The 23,465-nt window shown below is 50.9% G+C and overlaps 6 protein-coding genes across 6 annotated transcripts; 1 reads left to right on the top strand and 5 right to left on the bottom strand.

Annotated features, from left to right (window-relative positions):
- Nucleotides 1-1,276: 1,276 nt before the first annotated feature.
- hdaA (histone deacetylase hdaA) lies at nucleotides 1,277-5,221 on the bottom strand (the record flags this gene model as incomplete). Its single annotated transcript, XM_025676797.1, has 16 exons — nucleotides 4,147-5,221; nucleotides 3,794-4,082; nucleotides 3,727-3,740; nucleotides 3,526-3,664; nucleotides 3,362-3,474; nucleotides 3,182-3,309; nucleotides 2,915-3,125; nucleotides 2,755-2,866; nucleotides 2,659-2,706; nucleotides 2,547-2,610; nucleotides 2,403-2,498; nucleotides 2,266-2,351; nucleotides 2,129-2,208; nucleotides 1,969-2,075; nucleotides 1,704-1,912; nucleotides 1,277-1,310 (listed from the first exon to the last, which is right to left on the bottom strand). The coding sequence occupies exons 1-16, from the start codon at nucleotides 4,745-4,747 to the stop codon at nucleotides 1,277-1,279; spliced, it is 2,331 nt and encodes a 776-aa protein (XP_025524188.1). The 5' UTR covers nucleotides 4,748-5,221.
- A 675-nt stretch (nucleotides 5,222-5,896) lies between these two features.
- On the bottom strand, nucleotides 5,897-7,289 carry gpdA (glyceraldehyde 3-phosphate dehydrogenase GpdA; the record flags this gene model as incomplete). Its single annotated transcript, XM_025673902.1, has 7 exons — nucleotides 5,897-5,925; nucleotides 5,984-6,154; nucleotides 6,208-6,892; nucleotides 6,966-7,029; nucleotides 7,107-7,120; nucleotides 7,178-7,213; nucleotides 7,278-7,289. 7 exons carry the CDS (start codon nucleotides 7,287-7,289, stop codon nucleotides 5,897-5,899), a joined length of 1,011 nt encoding a protein of 336 aa, XP_025524187.1.
- A 1,937-nt stretch (nucleotides 7,290-9,226) lies between these two features.
- BO86DRAFT_391970 (PHO88 family protein) lies at nucleotides 9,227-10,225 on the bottom strand. The gene is made up of 3 exons (XM_025672711.1): nucleotides 10,092-10,225; nucleotides 9,834-9,994; nucleotides 9,227-9,781 (listed from the first exon to the last, which is right to left on the bottom strand). Exons 1-3 carry the CDS (start codon nucleotides 10,106-10,108, stop codon nucleotides 9,396-9,398), a joined length of 564 nt encoding a protein of 187 aa, XP_025524186.1. The 5' UTR covers nucleotides 10,109-10,225; the 3' UTR covers nucleotides 9,227-9,395.
- Nucleotides 10,226-11,054: 829 nt separating this feature from the next.
- Nucleotides 11,055-11,733, bottom strand: BO86DRAFT_391969 (uncharacterized protein). The gene is made up of 2 exons (XM_025672710.1): nucleotides 11,682-11,733; nucleotides 11,055-11,593 (listed from the first exon to the last, which is right to left on the bottom strand). Exon 2 carries the CDS (start codon nucleotides 11,365-11,367, stop codon nucleotides 11,071-11,073), a length of 297 nt encoding a protein of 98 aa, XP_025524185.1. The 5' UTR covers nucleotides 11,368-11,593; nucleotides 11,682-11,733; the 3' UTR covers nucleotides 11,055-11,070.
- htz1 (histone H2AZ) lies at nucleotides 11,472-11,982 on the top strand. Its single transcript, XM_025666698.1, has 2 exons — nucleotides 11,472-11,593; nucleotides 11,682-11,982. The coding sequence occupies exons 1-2, from the start codon at nucleotides 11,575-11,577 to the stop codon at nucleotides 11,927-11,929; spliced, it is 267 nt and encodes an 88-aa protein (XP_025524184.1). The 5' UTR covers nucleotides 11,472-11,574; the 3' UTR covers nucleotides 11,930-11,982.
- Nucleotides 11,983-14,326: 2,344 nt separating this feature from the next.
- On the bottom strand, nucleotides 14,327-16,275 carry BO86DRAFT_402970 (putative R3H domain protein; the record flags this gene model as incomplete). Its single annotated transcript, XM_025673901.1, has 3 exons — nucleotides 14,327-15,258; nucleotides 15,323-15,866; nucleotides 15,931-16,275. 3 exons carry the CDS (start codon nucleotides 16,273-16,275, stop codon nucleotides 14,327-14,329), a joined length of 1,821 nt encoding a protein of 606 aa, XP_025524183.1.
- Nucleotides 16,276-23,465: the final 7,190 nt, after the last annotated feature.

The following is a 23,465-nucleotide window of genomic DNA, read 5'->3' as shown; positions in this document are numbered from 1 at the left end:
GGGGGGGGGTAATTCGGTGGTGTGGATGGATGGTAAGATGAGTTGATTTGAGGTTGTTGCGTGAAGCTGGATGATGCTCCAACCTCCAAGACTTCCGTGAGCATCGGGGTGATATTTATACCTCTTTCATAGGGATCATGACACTAGTACTGTACACTCCTCCTCGTCAAGCCGGAAGTAACATTCGCCTCCCAACTCTCTGTATCTCTTTCTCTCCGCCACACTAACATCAACATCCAAGATCCAAGACCAGGCTCTCAAGCAATTACCTAAAATGTCTCACTTCAGGCCTTCCTCAATAGGTACCGCACAGCGCAACTCAGCTCTCCAAGTTCACATCCAAATGCAATACCGAAAGGACGCCTGAACCCATCCTCCACTAGGATACTCGCATGCACGTGAGAGACATCAACCACACCATACCACCTTCTACTAAAAAAGACAGTACAGTACCCCGGCATGCTGGTTACAGTACGTGTTTGATACTTCCCTCGAACCAGGGTCCTCCACAATCCTATTCTCCAACAAAAACAAAAATAGAAGTCTCCCTGTGCAAACACCACCCACCAACCCAAGCCACTTCTCCCAGATCCTTTCCGCTCAAAAGACAAGACAAAAGAAACCCATATACCTCGTACTCATCATAATACACAGGGAAAGAGAGAAAAGCCACAGCCACACCGCGCAACCCAAACCCAACCCCGCACCTTGCAATTGAACTCCATCATTCATCACGGATGGGGATCTACGGTCCTAGAGTCTGGGGATGTCTCACTTTACCCCACACTTTCTGCACGTAAGTCGCCAAGTAAGTCAAGTCAACTTTATGGATGTCAGTCACCTCTAATGTCTCGGGAATCACCCGACACACCTCAGAAACAAGAGCGGGGATTCTGAGTCCAAATCATATGCTACAAGACAGAAAAGAACAATCGACGTAACCTTCGTAACAATCGAAAACATGCATGGAACTGCAAGGTAAGAATCTACTTGGTTGGGTTTCACTTTACTTTTTTTGCAGGGTCCTTCCAAGGAGGGGTGTTAAGACAGTAACAAGAGAAAAGAAAGGAAGAAGAAAAAAATAGACTCGGAGAATTGGACGGCGTCTCTGGGCTCGTATTCGTTCTTCGGATGCTTCTGCAGGCGAGAGGATACTATCTAAAGAATGGCTTGCAGGATCCGTGGTGGGAACCTGGGGTAGACATTAACCACAGCAGTCACAGTGTAGGTACAGTACAACCACTGAGCAGGGAGGGTTCGGTTACTGGATTTGATCTCAACTCTTGACTCCATCGTCATCAGCAGCAGCACTGAAAATAGGCAGTGGTCCAACGTGTCTTAGCCGCAATGCAACGCCAGGAACGGGCCCAGGTTAATGCCCCCCGGGCTCCAGAATGCCGGTGGTGGGTGGTGTGACTCTTAGAAAGCCCTGGACAGGAACATGCAACTACGGGACATCCATCACACCACCACTCCATAAGAGAGGATGCTTGGCCGATGGTCCCCTTTCCTACGCCCCTTACCCCTAACAAGCCAAGAAACTGGTGAACTGAGAATTTATGCATTTCATGCAGGGATTTGGTACCAAGCGAACCCACTAATCCCCTCCCCTCCACCCTATAGCCAATTTCTAGATCTAACTTCCTCAGCTTCCACCCGGTCCGCGTTGACCCTCCCCAGCAGCAGCCCCCTTAGTCGGCGACCGTCTCTTAGGCTTCTCGTCCTCGGTTCCCTCGCTATCCGCCACGTCCGCGCGCTCCGAGATCCACTGGTACACCTCCTCCTTGTGCTCCATGAGCATCTCGCTCAGCCCCGCCTTGGGCGACTGCACGAGCTTGCCGTAGCGTTTGGAGGGCTTGCGCTGGAGACTCGTCCACACCCCATGCGTGTGCGAGACGAATACGAGCGAGTTCTTCACCAGGCTGGCTGTCAGCTCCGAGCAGAAATAAAATGTATATCCAAACTTACGTCTCGGTACCACCGCGAGAGCCAGACTTGAGTATGGGAGGCCACCGCACGAACAGGGTTCTCAGCCACAAACGAGACCACGCCGTTGACACGTTTATACAATGTCTCTGTCCCGACGTTAGCCGTATCTCACATTCATGCAGACCCTCATCCCTCTTACCTCGGTTGATCAACAGGTTGGCAACTCCGTAGAAAGCGTTGCCAATGCCAATGAAAAAGATCTCGGTCGCTTCGTTGGGTCTATGAAACTGGTCAGTCAAAGGTCTACCGCTTCGCGCTCACGGTGTGAAGGCATACTCGATATAGTTATCCCAGAGATAGCCAGCGAGCTCCTCCGTGGCGGTAGGTCGATTCTCGTCTTCATCCTCGTACTTCCCGGGAGACTGTCAAGGAGTCAGTATTTATGAGGATCGCTGAGAGAGCTAGAAACTGACCGGATCAATAGTCACATGTTTCGGGATGTTGACGTCGATGACCGCATATCCTTTCTCCACGGCCCATCCAACATAGTCCTTCAATAATACATCAGCCTGGTGTTTGTCAGCAGCTGACAGAAACACTTCACAGTTTCGACGTACCAGCCAGCAGTTATGAGCCTCTAGCTTGTTGGTAACGGGATGAGGCAGACTCATGAGCTCGGGCCTGCTCATTGTCAGCAGAAGATCCCTCACGTTGCAAGCAAATACTCACGGGTCATGGAAGAAGACAAGAAGAGGTTTGGCCTGGTGGTAGTTCGGGCTTGTAACCGGTCAGTCAGGATCGTATTCCATCGAGCGTTCGATTTACCTCGCAAGGACTTGGTTCTCAAATGACTTCGAGATGGCAGTACGGTAGATGTAAAGAGATGTCAGCTTGTAATTGTCATACAGCTGCTTTGACTGATAAGCACGGATGACATCTGCTGACTTGTTAGCCGCCGATCGAGCAATCCGTGAAATCCTCTTACCGTGGAGTCGATCAGTGAAGTGCCCCTCCTGTTTTGGTGCCTTCGGATACATGCAGCTCCAATAGGCCGACTGAATCATCATCACGCGTCTCACAGTCGTTGTTGCAGCTTCAGACGGTGTGGTGGAATGCAGACGATCCGGAGGGTCACCCATCAGAGTCTTCGTAACGGCAAGAGCAGATTTCGAGATCGACCGGAAATTGTAGCCACCCTAATATTCCATCTTAGCCCTGGTGCTCCTATGCATTTACTGCGGGATGGTCAAACCTCCAGACAGACAGCAACCTTGCCGTTGGCAAGCGTCATAAGCATGTGCGTCATATGAGCATAGCAAGCTGGTGTCACAAAACAACCTCCAAGCTCATCGCCTGCGGCAGCGTCGAATCCAGAAGCAACTATATCTGTCAGTCTCGGAGTCTTGAGCCGCCAGAGCAAAGGTCGACTTACTGATGACAAGGTCGGGGTTGAACTCCTGGGCAATTGGCATGACCACTTGTTGAAAAGCGTACATGTAGTCACCATCGCCCATTCCCTGACTTGGCCACGGAATATTCACATTGCTTGTTCAATGTCAGTCGTCGCCGTAACGTAAAGAAGCAGGAATGCCATACCGTCCCACACCGGCGCCACCACCGCAGTGGTCCCAGTCTCCTTCGTCGCCTCCGGGATAGAACTTCCCCTCTTGAAAGACATGAAGCGAGATGTAGAGAACGTTTGGGTCATCATAGAATGCTTTCTGAATGCCGTTTCCTGTAAAGTATATAAGCAAATGCAACCCAACTGAAGTGAGGAATTGGGGCTTAATCAAGTACCGTGATGGACGTCCCTTCAGCATGTTAGTAACGCGTACGTGAAGTACAAGTGGATGGCTAGGCTCACCAATCGAGAATCAAGATCTTCCTACACCTCTCGCCCAGCTGCTGCTGACAGACACGCGCGGCAACCGAGACATTATTGAACAGACAGAATCCCATAGTCTTGTCATGCTCGGCGTGATGGCCAGGGGGTCGAATAACAGCAATGGCATTCTTCACCTTGCGGGTAGCCACGGCCAAGCACGTCTCGATGGCCCCTCCCACAGACAGGATTGAAGAAGCAAAGGTGAGTTTGTTGAAATAAATGGAATCACGTGTATGTTCCAACGCAATGAGTTCATCATCCGTCATATCTGACACAACCAGTTAGGAGACTTTCGCGCCGTCACTGCGAGTAAAGGGGAGCGACATAATTACCTTGAGTGCTTTCTACAAAGGCGTAGTGATCAGGCGTGTGGACCAGGGAAATCTCCTCCTCGGTAGCATTGCGAGCATTGATCCTTTTCAGAGGCCGGGATACGAGAGGTCGACTTGACTCGGGATCATCGACGAGTCCAGCTCGGCACAGCTCTTTGTAGATGTAGTAGATGCGTCTTGGATCCTCCGGGTGAACGTCTGCAGTGGGCCGCACTTCGCAGTGATAGCGCATTTGCACATCATAGCATAAACCTGAGGGGAGTGAGGCGAGCGGGAGGCCAGTTCGAGCGACTGCGTCTCCATCGGACCAGTCGGAGTTCTCTTCAACAAGACTATCATCTTTCTCGTCGTCGCCAATCACATCACCGGAGTCTACCGACTTTGGTAGGCTCTTGGGAGGAGAAATGCCGCCTCCATTCTCCGGCTTCGAAGAGGCAGAGAGAGGCTGTGAGTTGAGTGGATGGCGCGACAAAGGCAGCTTGAAAGTCTGACCCAGTAGCGGAGATGTAATCGATGGTTGAGAGGGTCCATCGAATTGGGCTGGCGCACCTGGGTTGCCCGCCTCTCCCATGACGGTGTCTTCGTCGCCCTCCAGTGCCATCGTGGTGAGCCTGGAGCAATTTCTCTGACTTCCGCTTTGACCGATTTCTAGTTGGGCCAAATCAACACCTCATGGTCAAGCCAAGGTCGGAATGGAGAGTCTACAGATGCCCCTGGGAAAGATTAAGTGAGGTTAAAAAGGGTTAGGCCAAAATGAGGATGCAGCTTCGCAAGAGACGATCTAGCTGAGAGCGATTGTCGAGCTTGTTGAGGACCAAGGCAGAAGAGTGGGAGGATTGCTTGATATCTTGGAGTGTGGCAGGATCACAAGTACCAAGGGCACTTTAGATCACTTGTACTAAAGCCCGGGACCACAGGAAGGACCCACGAAATCGAACGACTAATGAGGCACCACTGGCGTCGTATGAGCAACAACAGGTATATGATGAGAACCAGTATTCAAGCCAAGACTCTCCTCTGGGGTTATAATCGTGGCTGTTTGGTACAGGAAAGCACCCACCGAAGCACACCAGCGGAGGCGTTCTGGACTAAGAATCTCGAATCAATTGTAGAGCTCGAAATTCCGCAGTTTAGCTGCGCTCCACGTGACCTCCGCCCTCCAAATCCCAAATCTGGCCACTTCTTCACAGATCCTCAGGCTGGGCCGGAAAACACGATCGTGAATTGGAAATGTTCTTGTGATGAGTGAGTTTGTGACTGACTAGCATGATTGTTGAATAAGAACGAAATTCAAGCACGATCAACTGCTACTATCACTGTTGCGCTCCTCCGAGAATTTGCCGCGGTTTAGCGGAAGGCAACTTATCCTTCGGCGATAACGAACTTGCTGCCCGCTAGTCAACAAGTATCAACAAGTAATAGTCTGCCCATTTGCCAAAGCTTAACCAGATTTGTAGCGCCATCCCCACCGTGTATCCGACAGTCGATTCTTTGCTGCAACTATATTCAATATTGGAGAATAACTGCACATCTTATGGAGTGAAATCCATCTACATTGAGAAGCCGCAGGGCCGCCAGATTTACGGAGAGAGAAAGAGAGAATTGAACAAATATGAACAGTTGTGTCATTTCATTAATAGTACGTCATCACATGCTTTTACTAAAGCGGGTTTCCATGAGAGCAAGCCGAAGCTAGGCAATTGAAGCCGCGCACTCAAAGCAGGCTCTTGAGGTCCTTCCGTCCTGATTCCTACTGGCTGTCGACCTTGGCGATGTAGGCTGCACGCACGGGTTAGATAACTGCTCAACATTGCTTGACAGAAACCTTCAAACTTACCAATGAGGTCAACAACACGGCGGGAGTAACCCCACTCGTTGTCGTACCAGGAGACGAGCTTGACGAAGTTGGGGTTGAGGGCGATACCTGCCTTGGCATCGAAGATGGAGGAGTGGCTGTCACCGTTCAGGTCGGAGGAGACAATGTCGTCCTCGGTGTAGCCGAGAACACCTATGAGATGGTCAGCAAGAAATTCAATCGTAAACCACAAACAGAGCACTTACCCTTGAGCTCGCCCTCGGAGGCAGCCTTGAGGGTCTGCTTGATCTCGTCGTAGGTGGCAGACTTCTCGAGACGGCAGGTCAAGTCGACAACGGAAACGTTGGCGGTGGGGACACGCATGGCCATGCCGGTGAGCTTGCCGTTGAGGGAAGGAATGACCTTGCCGACAGCCTTAGCAGCACCAGTGGAGGAGGGGATGATGTTCTGGGCAGCGGTACGGCCACCTCTCCAGTCCTTGCTGGAGGGGGCATCGACAACCTTCTGGGTGGCGGTGTAGGAGTGGACGGTGGTCATGAGACCCTCAACGATACCGAACTTGTCGTTGATGACCTTGGCGAGGGGAGCAAGGCAGTTGGTGGTGCAAGAAGCGTTGGAGAGAACGTTGATGTCCTTCTTGTACTCGGTGTTGTTGACACCCATGACGAACATGGGGGCATCGGCAGAGGGAGCAGAGATGATGACCTTCTTGGCACCACCCTTCAAGTGAGCAGAGGCCTTCTCCTGGGTGGTGAAGACACCGGTGGACTCGACAACGTAGTCGGCACCCTCCTGACCCCAGGGGATGGCAGCGGGGTCACGCTCAGCGAAGAAGCGGATCTTCTTGCCGTTGACAACGAGGCCCTGCTCGTAGGTCTCGATGGTACCGTTGAACTTGCCGTGGGTGCTGTCGTACTTGAGCATGTAGGCCTACATCATGAGCATCGAGCTCGGTCAGCCAGTGACTCTTTGCGGCTGGAAGAAGATATTGGCAACCACATACAGCATAGTGGGTCTCAATGAAGGGGTCGTTGACGGCAACAACCTCGACGTCACCAGAGTTGATGCTGTAGACAATCTGTTAGTAGCAATTCATTGCCGGAAGGTCCGGATCCACTTATGGAGCCGCAGTGATGGCACTCACGCGTTGCGGAAGACCTGAAGGAGGGGTTGTTAGAACGAGTCTCATTCGCAGCAAGAGTCAAGGCCACTCACAATACGTCCAATACGACCGAAGCCGTTGATACCGACCTAGAATTGATTAGGTGAGTAACAGCGCGATGAATACCGAGCTCATTGCCTTCACTAGGCGTACCTTGGGAGCCATTGTGTAAATGTGTCTGTTTGGCGGGGTAGCTGGTTAGTAGAGCGCTTGGAGACGGGAACGGTAGCTTGGCGGGAGGGAGGGGGGAGTATAGTAGGTACACAGATGGGAAGAACAGGAAGAGAATGGATGCAGTGGGGAAGAAACTTACTGTTTGGATGAAGTTACTTGAGGAGAAAGATGGAAGAGAAGATGATGATGGAGAGAGAAAGAGAGAGAGTAAGAGAAAGGAAAGAAAAGTTTCCCAACAGGCGGGGGAGGGGAAGGTAGAAAAAGGATAGCGGGACAGACAATCGACTGACGCAACGACCCGGTCACTACACCGAACAGACAGACGGGGCAAAGGCTGCGGCAAGCTCTGCTACGCTGCCACCAGAATGGACCAGATTGGGGAGAATTACCAGAAACACCCAGAAAGACGCCAAGCTGGTCAGCGTGGGATTTTGCCCTATTGATTGTCCCGACATGCGCCGCTCCCCAGTTCCCCCATAGCCTTTTCCGGTTTCATACACCGGGCAAAGCAGGAGATTCACGATATCTGGGCCTCCCAGACTTCCCACCTTTCCCCTCGGCAGCTGCCGTCTGGGCCAATGAGCGAGCTATAAAGCTATCACGCCGGGTACTCACTCCAAATCTCGAGAATCTTTTACCAGCATCGTCGGAATTGCTGCTTGCTCCTCTTTTCGTGATGCTTGAGAGCCTAGGTTATGAGCCAGTTCTCGCGCATCTACGGGACTGGGATCAGCCGAGGTATGCATTGAGTGCAGTGGTGTTATGATCCATGATATGTTAGGGTAGAAGAGGAGAGACACTGAAGGAATGATGTAACAACATGCCACCACTCCCTGACACTACTATACTTTCATTATTCCCCCAGTCAGTCAGTCACATTGGAGTATCCGTACTAGTACTACTGAGCAACTCAGACAACTCACCACCATCAGCCCCAATAACCCCAATAACCCCAACTGAAAGGAGATACCGGGTGCCCGCAATCGGTCCATCCATGATCTTACTAAGATTTGCCGCATCCAGCTTCGGCCCGTCTTGATTTGCTCGGTTCGGGCTTATGATGATCCTCCCCCCCTTCTCCCCCCTCTTGGCAATCGTGCCCCTCCATCTCTTTTTATCCGCCCTGGCTGGACCATTGCTTGGGACGCTGAAAGCGGGCCTGGGGAGAGCTTCAACTGGACTTTAACACCGAAGGTGCCTGAAAAGATTCACCGGCGACCATGTCAACCATCACGCGCTGGGTCCCAGATTGAATTTTTTTTTTTCTTTTCTCTTTTTTTTTGTCGGGCTTTGATCCTTCTGTGATTAGTGGAAGCCTGCAGGGTTCTGCCGCTCTGTGCGAAACCATCAATGTCCAATTGCAATAGAAAGAAAGAAACCGTGACGCTCAACAGTTCGAGCAGCAGCAGCAGCAATGATGACACACAGTCTTCGAGTCATCAATGGAAGCATAGCATGACCTACAAATCAAAGGATTAGAAATACAGAATCAGCCTCCGGAGGCGAATTTCTGGTGCCCTGGATCCGGAGTAAGGCCTCAGGCAGGCGGATAGTCCGGCAGTCAAAGCGAACTGAGGAACCCCCTTCGCTTCTATTATCGGGATCTGACTCCACATATGAGCACGTCCAAATCCGTTGTTACCGCCATCCCAGCTGCAGAGGACAGGTTTACGGATCTGCGGCATTATTTCGCTCGGTTTGCAAATAGAAATAGCATCTTACTCGAGAAGAATTGAGGGCACTTCGGTCATAGTCAGCAAAGTAATCATCGACTCTATCGCCACTTCGTCAATCATATGACTCGATGATGAAGGCGTCTGCCTAGAAAGTTGAAGCAGATACATGCCGAGAAATTCATGAACAGGCGGTAGGTTAGCCTGCTCACCAAAGAATTTACCAATAACTTGACTACGAGTAAGAGGGAAAAGAGAAGAATATCGTAAACCCATCGGCACTATCATTAAAAGTGAAGAACAAAGCAAAGCAGCAGCAACGCAGCTCGACTCGACTCCGCTCCAATGGCAAGGCATCTATAAAATACAAGAGGTACAAAACATGTGCGATCTATCGCGCATCTGTTACCCAAGGCCTCTCAATCTACTCCTCCTTGACACCACCCCGCCAGTTCTTCTCGGCGCTCTCGACCGAAGCCTTGTCGGTCTTGACCTGGCCCTGGTTCATGAAGCTGTTGCCAGACTTGAAAGGGCGCTGAAGGTCACCGGTAGCAGGCTTGCCGAAGATGTGAATCTTGACCAGGTTGGATTCAAAGGCACTCTTGAGAGGGATGATCGACTGGATCAAGAGGGGGTTGGTGTACTTGAAGTAGAGGTGCATCACACCCATCATGCCGACACCCATGAGTTGTCCACGGATCAGCTGGCGCAGCTGTCCCTTGTCGTACTCAGCGTTGGTGGTAGTCACCGGGCGAGGCTCCTCGTTGCTACCCATGGGGGCAGGCTCGACATACTTGAGCGTAGTCAAGTCTGGGGATTCGTTAGTGAATGTTGATCCTCATTCCGGCCACTCCAGACATACCATTCTTTTTGTTGATCTTGGCCTGAGTATACAAGTAGAGACCCAGGATGATCACGTTGGACAAGATGTACATGCAACGAACAAGAAGGAGGACATCGGGGTTCTCGAAGGGGACCTTCTTGGCTAGCTGCATCATCACCACGATGATGGCGAGGTTCGTACTGCGACAAAGAATGAGGCTGTCAGCGATGCCATTTTCGGGAGGCGACAATGATTTTTTGCCTCGACTCTGGTGAGGAAGGCTTCGAAAGAACTCACACTTGAGGGGACACCATCTTGACGGATTGAGCGGCAGTGCTGGAGGCCTAAGGGGACCCTTTGATGATGAGGAGCAGTGCGCGATGGGGTGAAACAAAGATGGAGACACGCGTGCAAGGACAGAAACTTCCCAAACTGCGGAACTGGAGCCCCGGGAAAGTGTGCCAGCTGTCCTGATAGCGTAGTGTCACGTGGCCAAGATTCGCCACTATCGGTATAGCGCTATCTATGCCACACGCGACCCAGATAACGTCAGCGATAAGCAGAGCTGTTGTAGCCTTAATCTTAAGGCATCAAGCTAGCCCACCTGGCTGGCAAGCGCACTTAGAGATCACCTGTTCTGATTATGTAACCAGTCCAGCGACCATCATGCTCTGCACACTCTCCTACCAACCTCAACTGCCTCTCTACATACAGTCAAGAAACCTCCACCCTGCACCATTTGATGCAGCCCGAGACTCTTCGACATGAAGAGCAACCTGGAGAGAAGCTATTGAGTGCAATGGCGTTTCCTGACAAAAGTGGTGCCTTGGACCATCGCTGCATCAAGACTTGAATGACTCGACCAAGCGGTGGTATAGACACTTCAATGACTAACCTCCCCCCAGACTGTCTGTTTGGTTGCTGATTGCAGATCGAGCCTTACCTCGTGCTTCTGCAAAGACTCTTCAGAATTTACAACGGCAACCAAAACTATGCTCTCTGGTGAGGCCAGCCGACTGGCATACTCTATGCTGATCGAGACCTCTCCGTGGTAGGCAGCTGAGCAGGTTCCTCAATCGGGACTAGCGTCGCTCCACGTTCGACGCCCGTCTTTAGCGACCAGGATGGCTTTGACATTTCTGACTCCTTCAACCATCAACAACGCGCGTGCTTGAGGTGCATCGGATCGCTACAACATCCACCATCGCACTCCACCCCTTCTAATCCTCGATTGACGCGACATTTTGATCCTTCCGGTCCCACCGCTCAAAACTATTCACGATGCCTGGCGGAAAGGGAAAGTCCATCGGTGGAAAGGGTGGCTCCAAGGACTCTGCGGGGAAGAGCCAGAAGTCTCACAGCGCAAAGGCCGGTCTGCAGGTCCGTAATTCCAGTCTCTTTCTTCCTTCCTCCTGGGAGTGGCGTCGGTCACGGCGTCAATCGGCAAGTCGCGGGAACGCGTGGATGGGGCAGCTGTAATGGGAATTTTTCCCCTTTGCCCCTCACGCATACTGTCTTCCTGACGGTTGGCTATACTTGGTCTGCTCTCTGACTCAGATGGTCGCTTGTGCATTTCATGGCTCACAAGCGCGCTGGCTGCTCCCGTTCGAAGCAAGAGACCCGATCATCCGCGCCTTCGAATCCCTCCCTCGAGTCTGACTTTTGAACCCAACATGCATTCATCTGTTGCTCTTGCTTTGGATCCGTAAACTGACATTTAGTTGTTAAGTTCCCTTGTGGACGTGTTAAGCGTTTCTTGAAGAACAACACACAGAACAAGATGCGCGTTGGTGCCAAGGGTATGTCCATCTGTCGCACAGTGTCCTCTTCACTGCTGCTAACATCTCCCTTCTCCTTCAAAAATTTGCTGACAAATACCGCTCACAGCTGCTGTCTATGTCACTGCCGTCCTCGAATACTTGACTGCCGAAGTCCTCGAACTTGCCGGAAACGCCGCCAAGGATCTGAAGGTCAAGCGTATCACGCCCCGTCACTTGCAGCTCGCGATCCGTGGAGACGAGGAACTGGATACTCTCATCCGTGCTACGATTGCCTTCGGTGGTGTTCTGCCACGCATCAACCGCGCACTACTGCTGAAGGTCGAACAGAAGAAGAAAAGCAAGACTGACGCTTAAACCCTCTTAACGGCGGACCGGATACCCGACGAACAAACGGCGTTTCGATAATGATGAATTCAAACCCGGGGGGGAATTAGGCCCGTTTTTCTATGCCTTGAGTCTTCACCTCGCCCTTGGCCCTTGGCCAACATGATCCGAAGGTCTCCAGGAGTGGATACAACGGGCACGTTTTCTTAACCTCCCCCGGCACGTTACCCGTTCGAAATGTTTCTTTAGCTCTGTTTGTCTCTTTCTGCTTTTTTTCATGTGCTTATCCCCCGACAGTTTTTTTCTATCCTTGTCTCCACTTAAACTTCTTGTTTTCATTTCTATCCAGGGCGCTGTAATGGGAAAAAGGGAATATCTCGGCAGTCGGTTTTATTTATTTTCTATTCTTCTCGTGTTGCTGCTGCTGACGTGTCTATCTATTTTTCTCCATGTCTCCTTATAATCTACTATGAAATGGTGTTGTTTGTGCTGATGGCACTTGACGAGACTGATTCGGATATCTCCTCCCTTGTCACATGATAAAACAGATTGACTTTTGGTTAGAATTGTAGAACAGGCGGACTATTCTTGGAGAGAGCGGTGTGCTTGAGAGTGATTGACAGTAGATCAAGGCATAAAAGCCCAAACCTCTTCAAAGGCCAATTCTTACAGTAAACAGATCTATCTATGGCATACTATACACGAGCATTACTGCGTGCCACTCAACTGTATTACGTATGGATAACCCTAATCAATAGATTGGCAGGGACAATGGAAGGTAATTCACAAGCCTGTTGCCCCGATGATGAACGACGAAAGAAACAAACGCGGATCCGGGAGCGTCGAGTCTGGTAGGTTGGTTCTGGGCAGAAAATATATCACTCTAATCTTTTCAATCTACCCGAGTAAGCAGCACGCAGCACGCAGCACGGGACAGCGCAGAACACCATCATTGCTACTCCACAGCAAACATCTCACTCAACACCGGGATCCGGATACAGAGAGGGAGAGAGCAAATGGTGTGACTACAGGTAGTCAGTCTAATGAAGTTTCTTTACCTATCAGGCGCTGAATGCTCTGGAACTATACAGGTTGTACGTATCCTACAAGTCCGCAAAGCCCTTTCAATTCCCCAGATCTTACCTCTTAACAATTAACACATTGGTGAAATCGAGTACACCCGGGAGTGAGAAAACGATAGCTTCAAACAGACAAGCGACCCCGAGAATCAATAGGCAATCAATACATTACACCTCAGTACTCGACAGTCTAGTAGTAAGAAGAGACGGAGAAAAGAGAAAGAAAAAAGCTCAATAGCTGATACACAGTACACGTACAAAGTTCATGTCGACATATTTAAGGGAAAAAAAGAAAAACAAACCCATCCACCCATCGTTTGAGACTGTTGCCCTGGCCTCAAAACACAAGGCAACGGCTAAGCAGAAACTCTTCAGCAGCCAGCAGAATGCAAGCACCCGTTCCGAACCGTTCTTCTCTCTCCCACCGAAAACTGGAAACCACTGCATGCACCAGGATTTAGGCTTTCCGTCCCAACAATGCGCCCTCTTCTCGGAGATGTCCATGCGATAAGATTCATCAAACGATAGTGACTGGATTACAAGTGCACGGACGAGCCCTCAGATATGAGAGCCCGGCCAAAAGGGAACGGTCCAGGCACCAGGCGCAACGCAGATGCAAATGCAGTCTTGTGAGAGAGACCGGCCCAATGAGGTCCAGCCACACCACACGATTGCCTAGACTTGTATAAGAAGGAGTCGAGAACAAAGATCGGCATGAAGAGCGAATGAAAGGGGAGAAAAGGATAAAAAAAAAGAGAGAGAGAGAAAAAACATTAATTGATGCAGATCGCCCCATATACAAACAGGTAAACAAACAAGAAAGAAATAAATAGTGAAGATGCAAATGCTGGTAGGTCATCATCTCTCTTGCCAATTTAACAGACATCGGAGTTCTTTTTCTTTTCTGTGGTCGTCCTTCGTAGTCTTCTTTCCCTCGAAAATGAAATCAGATTTTATCTTGCTTTCCGCCGACCCAACTTGATCGAGCTTCAGGGTCATGAGATCTGAATAGATAGTGATGATTCTGCATGCAAGGCGCCCGCGTCTCAAAAAGTTCAGAGATTTCTTTTTTCTGATGTGATTTTTTCCGCGCAGCAAGGAGAAAACATAAAGAGTCCGTTCAAACAGCGTGCCTGCTGGGCTGCCCCAAAAATAACGTCTAAACTTGGCTAGATCAGAGAAATATTCTTTTGTGGTTCTCTCGGTAGAGTGTCATCTCGTCATCCCTCATCGAATCGTAAGCCAATAATCGCAGAACAGGATCAGGCCTCGTGATATAAGAGTCGTATGCATCTTGCGGCAAAGCAATCTAACAAGTTTCGTCGTCTTCGTCTCCCATCAATAGATTTTACTCCACAATAATTTCCACTCCGGAGCTGGTGCGCAACTCATCACTCCCACGCGTTTGGTGTCCGGTCGGGCGTCGAAATCCTGGACCTTTCTCGGGCATCGGGCCTCGCGGCTGTCTAATGGGCATGCGCTCCTGTGACTGTCCGTCAAATCCAACTCCGATGGATCGGTTACTACCAATGGGACCAGCGCTGGAGGGCTGACTTTCCGGCTGCTCCCAAGAAAACATACCCCTCAATCTCCGCGGGCTCGCGTTAGGCCCTCCAATCCCAGTTCCCAAAGAAAGACTGCTCAGACTGTTCACCAACAGGCTGTCGTCACGCTGCATGCCGAGAGAGGAGCCGGACGGAGCGGACGTCAGGGTAGGAGTGTTGGACGTGCCGCTGGCGGTGCCGTCGTAGTGCTGAAGGCGTGCGCCATTGGACTGCAAGGCGGCAGGGAAGCTCGCAGAAGAGGGCACGGGCGAGGGCGTGTACGAGCGCAAGTCGGCAAACGATTTCGCCGCCCGTAGGTTCTGTGTGTTCCCGAAGTTGCCGGGGGAGTCCAAGACTCCAAGGAAGCCAGATGGCTGTCCGCGCAGGGTGTTGAAAGGGGTGGGTCCGTCGCCCCGAGACTCACTGAAATCAATGGTGGCCGCGCGGTTAAGTCCCCGACGTGCCGTTTCGACCGGCTGCACTGGGGCAGGGATAGACGACATGGGCGGGCTCACATTAGTACCGGGTGCAACCTTGAAAACTTGGACCTGCCGCTGCTCTCCCGACCCACGGGACGCATGCCCAAGCCCCATGTTGTGGGCAAGAGTGTGGACCGTACGGCGCTGGATAGGCGAAAGGTTGGCCGGGAACACCATGGAGTCGCGGGCAGTATCCTCCTTAAACAGCAGCAGTTGCGAGTAATACGACAGGGTTGTGCTGTCATTCAAGTCGACGTCTGTGGACAGATGAGAATCGTTAGCGATACACAAACAGCGCGAGATCATGAGGAAGCATCTTACCCAGCTTCTGACCCCGCTGCGACACGGGCGACGGAGAGGTCGCGGGAAGGTGGGAGGTGAGAGAGGACATGGAGCTCTGAGTCTGCAGCTGCGAGGTCGCCATAGGACGGTGCTGCTCTTCCAACTGGCCACGGCGCTCGCGCTTCTCACGCTCAATCCGCTCGCGCTCCTGGAGAGGGAGCATTTTCTTATATTCAACCCGCAATTTCCGACCCTGCAGCTCGAAATGGTTCAGAACCTCGATGACGGTCGCAGTCTCCTCTGCGGAAGTGAAATTGGCGAAAGCCAGTCCTCGAAAGACACCGTTGTCGAAATGGTAATTGAACGCATAGGGAAGTGGCAGGTTAAGCTCAGTCATGAGCTGAACCAATTGCTCCTTCTTGACTGCGAATGGAATGTTCTTGATGACAATGGCCGTTGGAATCAGCTCATCATCTGCCTCCGAAGGGCCCGTCGGTTCCTGGCGCATCGCGTTACCCTGGAGAGGACCGGGGCCAAGGTTGGAAAAGCCACTCGGGATGCCCGGCTGCTGATCGAGCCACGTCTATGAGAACGGAGTTAGCGGGCGCAAAATAACGGTAAACCAGTCAGGGGCGAGCGGAACATACAGTTGGCAAACCAGCTCGACCGGTGCGCGAGGTAGTCTTCAAGCTGGCCGATGCGGATCGGATGCCTCCCAGTGCTTGGGCGTTGGCGAAACCATTGGGATTCCACGTCTGAGAGCCCGCCAGGTCGTAGGCATAGGTGTTGTTATGCAACGAGGAGTTCAGGCGCTCCAGCCGGCCAGAATCGTAGCGAGCCATTGAGTCCTCATACAGATTCACTGGCATGGGGCCGTACGCGTCAAATTGTCGCGACGGCTGGCGGTGCAGAGGTTGCTGGTGACGCTGGGAACCAGGGGAACGCGCCGAAGAATTGTCATGATACATTTCCTGAGCTTGTTGATAACTCATGGCGACGGAGAGATTGTAAATTCCCAAGAAACAACCAACCCGAGGAATGTGGGCACTGAGATCCACCACACAACGATTCGTTCAATGATAAGCCGAAATTCGGAAGGAACTATTCAAACATAGGAGCGACCGACAAGGCGCTAGGACCAGCAACAGATAAATCCCCCAACGACACTAAGTCACGGATGATGATCGAGTCGTGCGGAATTTCGAAATTCGGAGGGTAACGGTCGAAGATAAGATCAACCACCAACGAGAAGCGGATGACCTAAGACGGCGACTGTTGAGAGTGAAAAAGGAGGGGGAATGCGAGGAAGCGAAGAGGAGGCTAAATCGCAGGCGAACTAATTGTCTCGTGACGAAAGGGTCATCAATGGCCGTATGAATCCTCAGGCGTTAATCGGTTTCAGGAACTTTTTTTTCTTCCCACTTCCCTAGGGATATTAGAAACGGGCAGGAAGGGAGAATGGAATGGAGATCAGAGGAAGGGGCAGGGAGAAAATAGGAAATAATGTTAAAAAAAAAAAAAAAAGACAGTGACGATGATGAGGATAATAACAAACAAGTGAATAAGAGAAAGAGGAAAAGAAAAGAAAGGGAAGAGAAATTGCCACTACTTGGGTGAGTGGGGGGGAGGGGTGGAGGATGTAGTGGTAGTGGTGGTGGTGGGTGTTGAAGGTCGGAGAGACACCAGGAATCCGACCTGGTGTGTGCGGAAGGCCGATGTGAAGACGAGGCCCGGAATAGTGGAGAAGAGGGAGAAGGAGGTGGTGGGTGGGTGGTGGTGAGGGGAGGAGGGGAGGAGGGAGAATAGGAAAAGAAAAGAGAACGAGCAAGTAGCAGGAGGTGGTCCGGCAGGAGGAGAGAAAAAGGGAAGAAAGGACAGGGTCGGAAGGGGGGGGAGACTGAGGGAAAGCAAAGTGTAATAATTGAAGCAGCAGAGAACAGAACAAAGCAGCAAAAGCAAGAGCAAAGCACGCACGCCAAACGGCACGCAGAGAAGCCGGGCGACCGCTTAGTTTTAGCCTTGATCTCTGTCTTTTGTCTCTTGTCTCTTGTCTCTTGTCTCTTTTCTTCTTTCTCTCTCTTCTCTGACCCTTCTTCCGTGAACCAGTTGGTTTGGAAATGTGGGTGGGCTGGTGTATGTAATCACTCTCACAGGAAGATAATGCAATGATATAATCAAATCAAATCAAATCAAAACAGACTCGAGCACATGGAATAGAAAAAAAAAAGCTTGGGACAAGGAGAGTTTGCTCACAATCAATCAATCAATCAACCACGGAGAAATTCAAAATGTGGTCCGGAAGAAGGTGATCACCCAGGCACAGTCGACTGAATAGATAGATGAATAGGTAAGGCAAGGCGCAGGCAGGAGAGAATGGGAAACTTCAAGGGAAACGAAAGTGAAGAGACACAACGAATGGGACGAAGGGATTCCCGCAGTTGAACTGCCAATGAATGCCAACCTTGAGGGACGGGACGAAGAGACGGGGAAGATCGAGGGTATCCAGTGGATGCAGTGAGTGGACAGAAAGCTCGCTAGACTTGTGTGGTCGTGGTCTTGCTTTGCCTTTTCTCGTTGCACTACTCCAGTCCTGGCAATCGAGATGGGTCTCTCGTTTCTTTTGTCCCTCTTTTCTAGCTCTCTGGCCCTTGTTGTGTCTCTTTCTCTTTTGTCTGTGTGTATTTGTTTTTGAGGATGAAGGTGTAAGTTTGGAACGAAGCCGAAGGGGAGGCTGGATGGGAGCGAGATGGAGAACTCTGATATCACCGAATGAGGTCACTCGATACAATCGTCTCTTGCTTGGTGGGTGATGTCCGTCGGCCTTTCTCGACTTCGTTTGCCTTCCTTCGTCCTTCTGACTTCTGCAGACCTCGTTCAAGGTGGCAAAGGCAGAGAAGTGATTGTTCAGGAAACGTTGGGAAACGGAGGCAGATTATAATGGGAATTGAAATCTGAGGCTTCGCCCAAAAGAGGCAAGCAACGATGATTGGTGGTTGAGCAATGCAGGCGCAAATCCAGAATCGGGGCTGTCTGCAAGATTGATGCTAGACCATGGAGATGGGAGAACTGGGGCCAGGAAGGGAAAAAAAAAGCAAATTATATATATGTGTATAACATATACATATGATCAACGGCAAATCAAAGGAATCACAATCACTTACGGAAGTTGAGGAGGGCTGTTGTGGTGGTTGGCACTCAGAGAATCAATCAGTATTGGTTGGATGCGTATACAGAAATAGGCGGACGAGATCTATCGAAACTCTCAGGAACAGACCAAGTACTTAAGTACCTCACATCTACTGTAGGATTCTCAGGACTCTAAGAATACTAATGGACTTTTAGGAGAAATAAAATTGGGGAAGTGTACTCCGTACAGAGAGGGTATAGAGAGGCTAGTTCTCCGTACAGTACCGTCCTTCCGGGACTAGCCTAGCTACGGACAACCTGACTAAACTCACTGGGTAAACTAGGTAAGTTAAGTTAACTATTGTAACTTGAAAGGTATGGCCACCACCAAATTACGGAAGAGCCGTTTCTGTCGCATGAACCTCCTGAACGTCTGGAGATTCAGGTACCAGATACACTCTATCGGAGGTTTGGGATTTACTCGGTTTGATCGGAATTGCTGAATGACTCATGATGGTTGATTCATGCATCCATCCTTTTTCGTTATTGACCTGCCTTTGAGTATTGTTACCGCTGTAATTGCCAGATTGACTGGCTGCCCCTGAACAACGCCCCCCTATTAACGGTGTTTGAAGGAAAAGACAGACACACACAGAAAGCAAAGAAGGTGAAGAGCAAAGCATGTCGAATCACCCTAGGGACGATGACAGGAAATGTCCTGCTGCCTTCATCAAGATTATGCATACATTTAATCATCGTTCTCGCCACAACGACTGTTTTTGAAACCTTCTCTTTGTTCTCTTAACTTCCCCCCTGAGGAAAGAACTAATGATTTCCCCATGGCCATGCTTCTCACCGCGTCATCTCCCGGTTACCCCTGCTGCGTAGTCAAGCGATTGTCGCCATCTGGTCTGTTCTCCTGTCGATGTGTGTGTTTCAGCCTGGCATCGTGTCCGGATGTCCCTGATGGACCGGCTTGAGAACACAGCACCCCGCCTCGTACCCCCCCCCCCCCCCCTCGCCCCCTCCTCCTTCAACCTTCCACTCTGAGCCACTCTTGGTGCCTTCTTTAGCTTCCTTGGGTATAGGAGATTATTTTCCCATCGAGAGGCGGCGTCAACCCGAATTGGATTCTGTCATTAGATATGACGCATTGGTCCGAAGATCGTTCCCTTCTTTCGCTATCGGAGATTTCTGTTGGAGGGAACAGGACGAGAGGGAAGCATCAGCAATGAATCGCTGCCCATTCTGCTGCCTTAAACCTAACTCTCACAGATCACTTCATTCCATGAGGCAATTCCCATCGATGGTCCCGAAATTTTTCCTTCTTGGACGGTTTGTACTCGGGGAAACTGGAAGTACAAGCGGTTCGACGCGTCCCTATTGCTCCCTAACGCCGTACCTAGCTAGACTAGGTACGGTGGATTCGGGATCCGCCTCTCGGTGGGTAAACACATGCCCTATAGCTTCAATACTTCTTGGAAAAACAGCAATCAAATTCAAAAGTCAAAAAAAGGGAGGGAAATTCTCCACACAAGCTTTGCCAGCTTGGTCCCTCCTTCACCTCCGTTGTCAATGAGCTTCGTCATGAAGACAAGCGGTCATGCTCGACGAACGAAATCCCAACACCATTAGAAAATCTGTGAACGAGAACATAGCTGGCCGGGATCAATTAGCCTCCGGCAATGCATTTGGACGCAGGAGCAACTAGCGAGGAGCGAGTCCCGAAATCCTACCTGTCAATCGAGATTAAGCCCGGCCCCTGATGAGCGGTACTCCATACGACTCTATTTACCCTGCATCCGTCTAATAGAATTCCGAACAAGACACTATCGCTGTTATTATTATCTTCCGTGCTATTATTATCGCTTTCCACCGCCGAAGCAAATTTTACTGCCTCGTCTACATGACACGCAAGTGTCTACGGGGTTCCGGAGTCCGGAGGAGTCTCCCCTGAGATGGAGTACTGTGCAAACTGACATGCGCAACGAACCATCTCCGCCAGCTCATTGTTCCAGCCTCTCGATGGGAGTGCGACTTGCACATGGACTTCTGGGTATAGCAATCAAATTCTCATGGTCCGGTCAGCAGGTTCCATGACCAAAAAAAAAAAGGCGGATCTGGAATGATCCCATCGGCTCCCGCACATTGACGGTCCAACGGAAACCTGGCGATAGGATCCGAAAGGGCGAGGCCACAAAAGCACACCCATACAGTGCACACACACACGCCATAGGGATCCGCAAGTCCCCGAATTCTGGCTCGTTATGGGGAATGGTCCAATTTTCTGGCGGTTTGGGATTTAACACTCCGAAGCTAGAACCCGCTAGAGTGTCACCAGAACCTGTTAAGCGGAGATGTCAGATTTCCCGCTTGCCTGTTTTCCATTCTCGAAACAGCAATAGCAGCAGCAACAGCAGCGCACGGGATCCTCGACTAACTGTAATCCTCCCCATTGTCATGCAGTGGCCCGCAATTGACTGGGCTGGCATTTGTCCCGATTAAGCTGGAAAGAGAGAGAACGGGGGAGGGGGGGGGAAGCCCTCGCTAGGCGAGCACTAGAAAGGCAGTCTCCGTCTCTTACTAGTAGAGTCCCATCGGCGAAGCGTTCACTAAATCCACCACACATCCTGTTTCGGCACTTACCTTGAGGGTCATCAATCCTCAGGGTGATTTATTCATGAAGACAGGGCCAGTCCCGTGGCGTAGCTCGCCGGGGAGCTTCTATGGGCGATCCCGAAGTGAGCTAAACTCGCAAGCGCTTCCATAGAATATTCTTAGTCTATTCCCAGTCCACCGAAGGCCGGTTTCCCCTACCCAATGGAGGAAATTGGAATGGAGTCTCTCAGACACTATGGTCCTACTAGTGATTCATCGTCATCGCTGATTGGAAGCTGCATCGGATTAATAATTGTTACTATGGGACTGACTGCCATTAGCCTCCGCGGCAGCAGAGATAGGGGGGCAAGCCAGTTCCGGCAATCCAATCGCTTTCGTAAACTCGAATGCGACTTGGCAGTATCAACAAGCGTGCAGAGAAAGTGCAATGCCAGCAGGGCGATGCCCGAATGTGCTTCGTTATGGAGGACCATGCTGTCGTACGCGCGGGGTGCAGAAGGAATCAAACTGGCTAGGTGAGTTGATCCGAGGATAGTCATATCTACACAGGATAATCCGCCCTCCCCCTACTAACCTGTCGAGTTTCTACTATTGAGAACCTCTTCTTTCCATTTCAATAGTGGATAGCTACGATCAATCGCCTAAGTTCCTCTTGTCTTTTTTTCTAGCTCTTCGACCCTTTTTCTGGCCAAACCCTCGTGGCCACAGGGCTTCTCGCACCCACGCAGCACTTGCTACCAGCGCATAGCTCAAGTACCTCGAAGCAAGACATCAGCCCTCGTGGCTGTGGAAATAACATGATGCAATCGAGACGAAAAAGCAAGCGCATGGGACTGCGCCTCGTATATCCCGTCAAGGCCAATCTCTGCCTTACACACGGTAATGGGAGGTGAAGATCATCATCTCGCAACATCCGTTGACTGGTTGGAAGGACAAGTAGACGGGTGCATTGTGTTGACCGTGCCCACTTTCTTGCTGTTGCTCGCCGAAGTCATGATTGCGACTTATGTCATTCACCTGAAACATTTCACTTTCTCCCTGATGTCTTTGTCGAGTAGGGCTCGCAATGCCAGCAAATGTGTTGCGGGCTGCAGATCTGGTTACCCAACGACGCCAGAAAGAGGGCTCGATGATCACCCTGTGAGGGAATCCATTTACAGATCATTGAAACGATGATGACATTTCCCTTTCGTTGCTTTTGTGATTTTTCTTGTTCTGTTCTTAATCGCCATACTCTTCATATTTTTTGTTTTGGTCTGTGCAGGATGGAGCTAATGCAATGCAGCATGTAAGCCACCTGATCCATCATTTTGACCTCGCGCCAGTCGCCACTTGAGTGAGATATCCCCCTCCCCTCTTCCCAAGAAGAGACGGGCAGAGAACACCTACCAATATGCTCAGACGGTGCATACACACAGAGAAACCTGCCCAACAAAGAACACATCCATACCAGTGACATATAAGTCGCTCCTTTTTCCCCTTTCACCCTTCCTCTCCCCCCTCCCCTCCCTTCGAAACGAAACAGCATTCTCACAGCAACTTCACTCGCCCCCGTTCCGACTGAACCACCAACCTGTCACTCTCGAGGCTACCCAAGGCCCAAGGAACAGACCGACCTCGCCCAAGCAAGGGCTGCAGACCCCCATCGCCTTCCCACCACAACAACACACACTCACATACATACACACATGCAAAGAGAAGTCACTGGTCTTGTACGGAGGAATCCGTACATGAACTGTACGTACGTGCAGTACATATGAAAGGTCAGATACCTTTTTCCTGATCCGGCCTCAGTCACATCACCCATGCAGCATGCTACGGAGTTGAATGGGGCCCTTACTGGACCTCCGTTCCGTTGTTCCGTCCGCCAGGAGCGAACAGAAAAGACCCCGTGGACTGGGAGGTTTGTTTACTATTCCTCCCCTCCTGTCAGCACATGTCATTTCGGTTGTTCCCGTGGTGATTTCGGAAGGGAGAGAGAGAGCGTTCAGCCCGTGAGTGCGGTCTTTTGGTCGCTGTCTACGGTGAGTGTTGGGTAGGGCTTACCTTGGTGATATCTACACGCTTTGCTTTTTTTTCCGTTTCGATTGCTTGGTGTTGGATAGATCTCATGGCGTGGTGGAGTGAAGTCCCGAGGTGAAGTGCTGGGTTCGATTGCCCATGTTCTTTCGGGACGTGGTGTGGAGGTTGGGGGAGATCTCTCATATTTGATGGTGTCTTTGTGTAGTGTGGTGTCTAGGAAGGGCAGCACTCCATTGTAACTACCGCAGAGTGGTCATCGCTGCTGGTGTGGTGTAGGTGTAGGTTTCGATCGAGGAAGGTTGCTGGCGTGTTCATCCTTGGACTATCTGCTACCCCAGTCCTGGGAGTTCTTATCTGGCCCCATCGACACTCGCTCCGACATGAGGATGAAGGTGGCATGGAAAGTTCGCTGATC

The sequence above is a fragment of the Aspergillus japonicus genome, assembly GCF_003184785.1.
Source record: "Aspergillus japonicus CBS 114.51 unplaced genomic scaffold BO86scaffold_60, whole genome shotgun sequence".
Lineage (NCBI taxonomy): Eukaryota > Fungi > Ascomycota > Eurotiomycetes > Eurotiales > Aspergillaceae > Aspergillus > Aspergillus japonicus.
Note: the sequence above shows the minus strand (reverse complement) of the source record. Positions and strands in the feature narration are given on the sequence as shown.

Coding starts and splice junctions, on each gene's coding strand:
- BO86DRAFT_391970 (XM_025672711.1), bottom strand. Junction 9,782..9,833: donor CAAGATCAACAAAAAGAATG/GTATGTCTGGAG, acceptor ACGAATCCCCAG/ACTTGACTACGCTCAAGTAT.
- BO86DRAFT_391969 (XM_025672710.1), bottom strand. CDS start 11,367: ATGCACAAGCGACCATCTGAGTCAGAGAGCAGACCAAGTATAGCCAAC.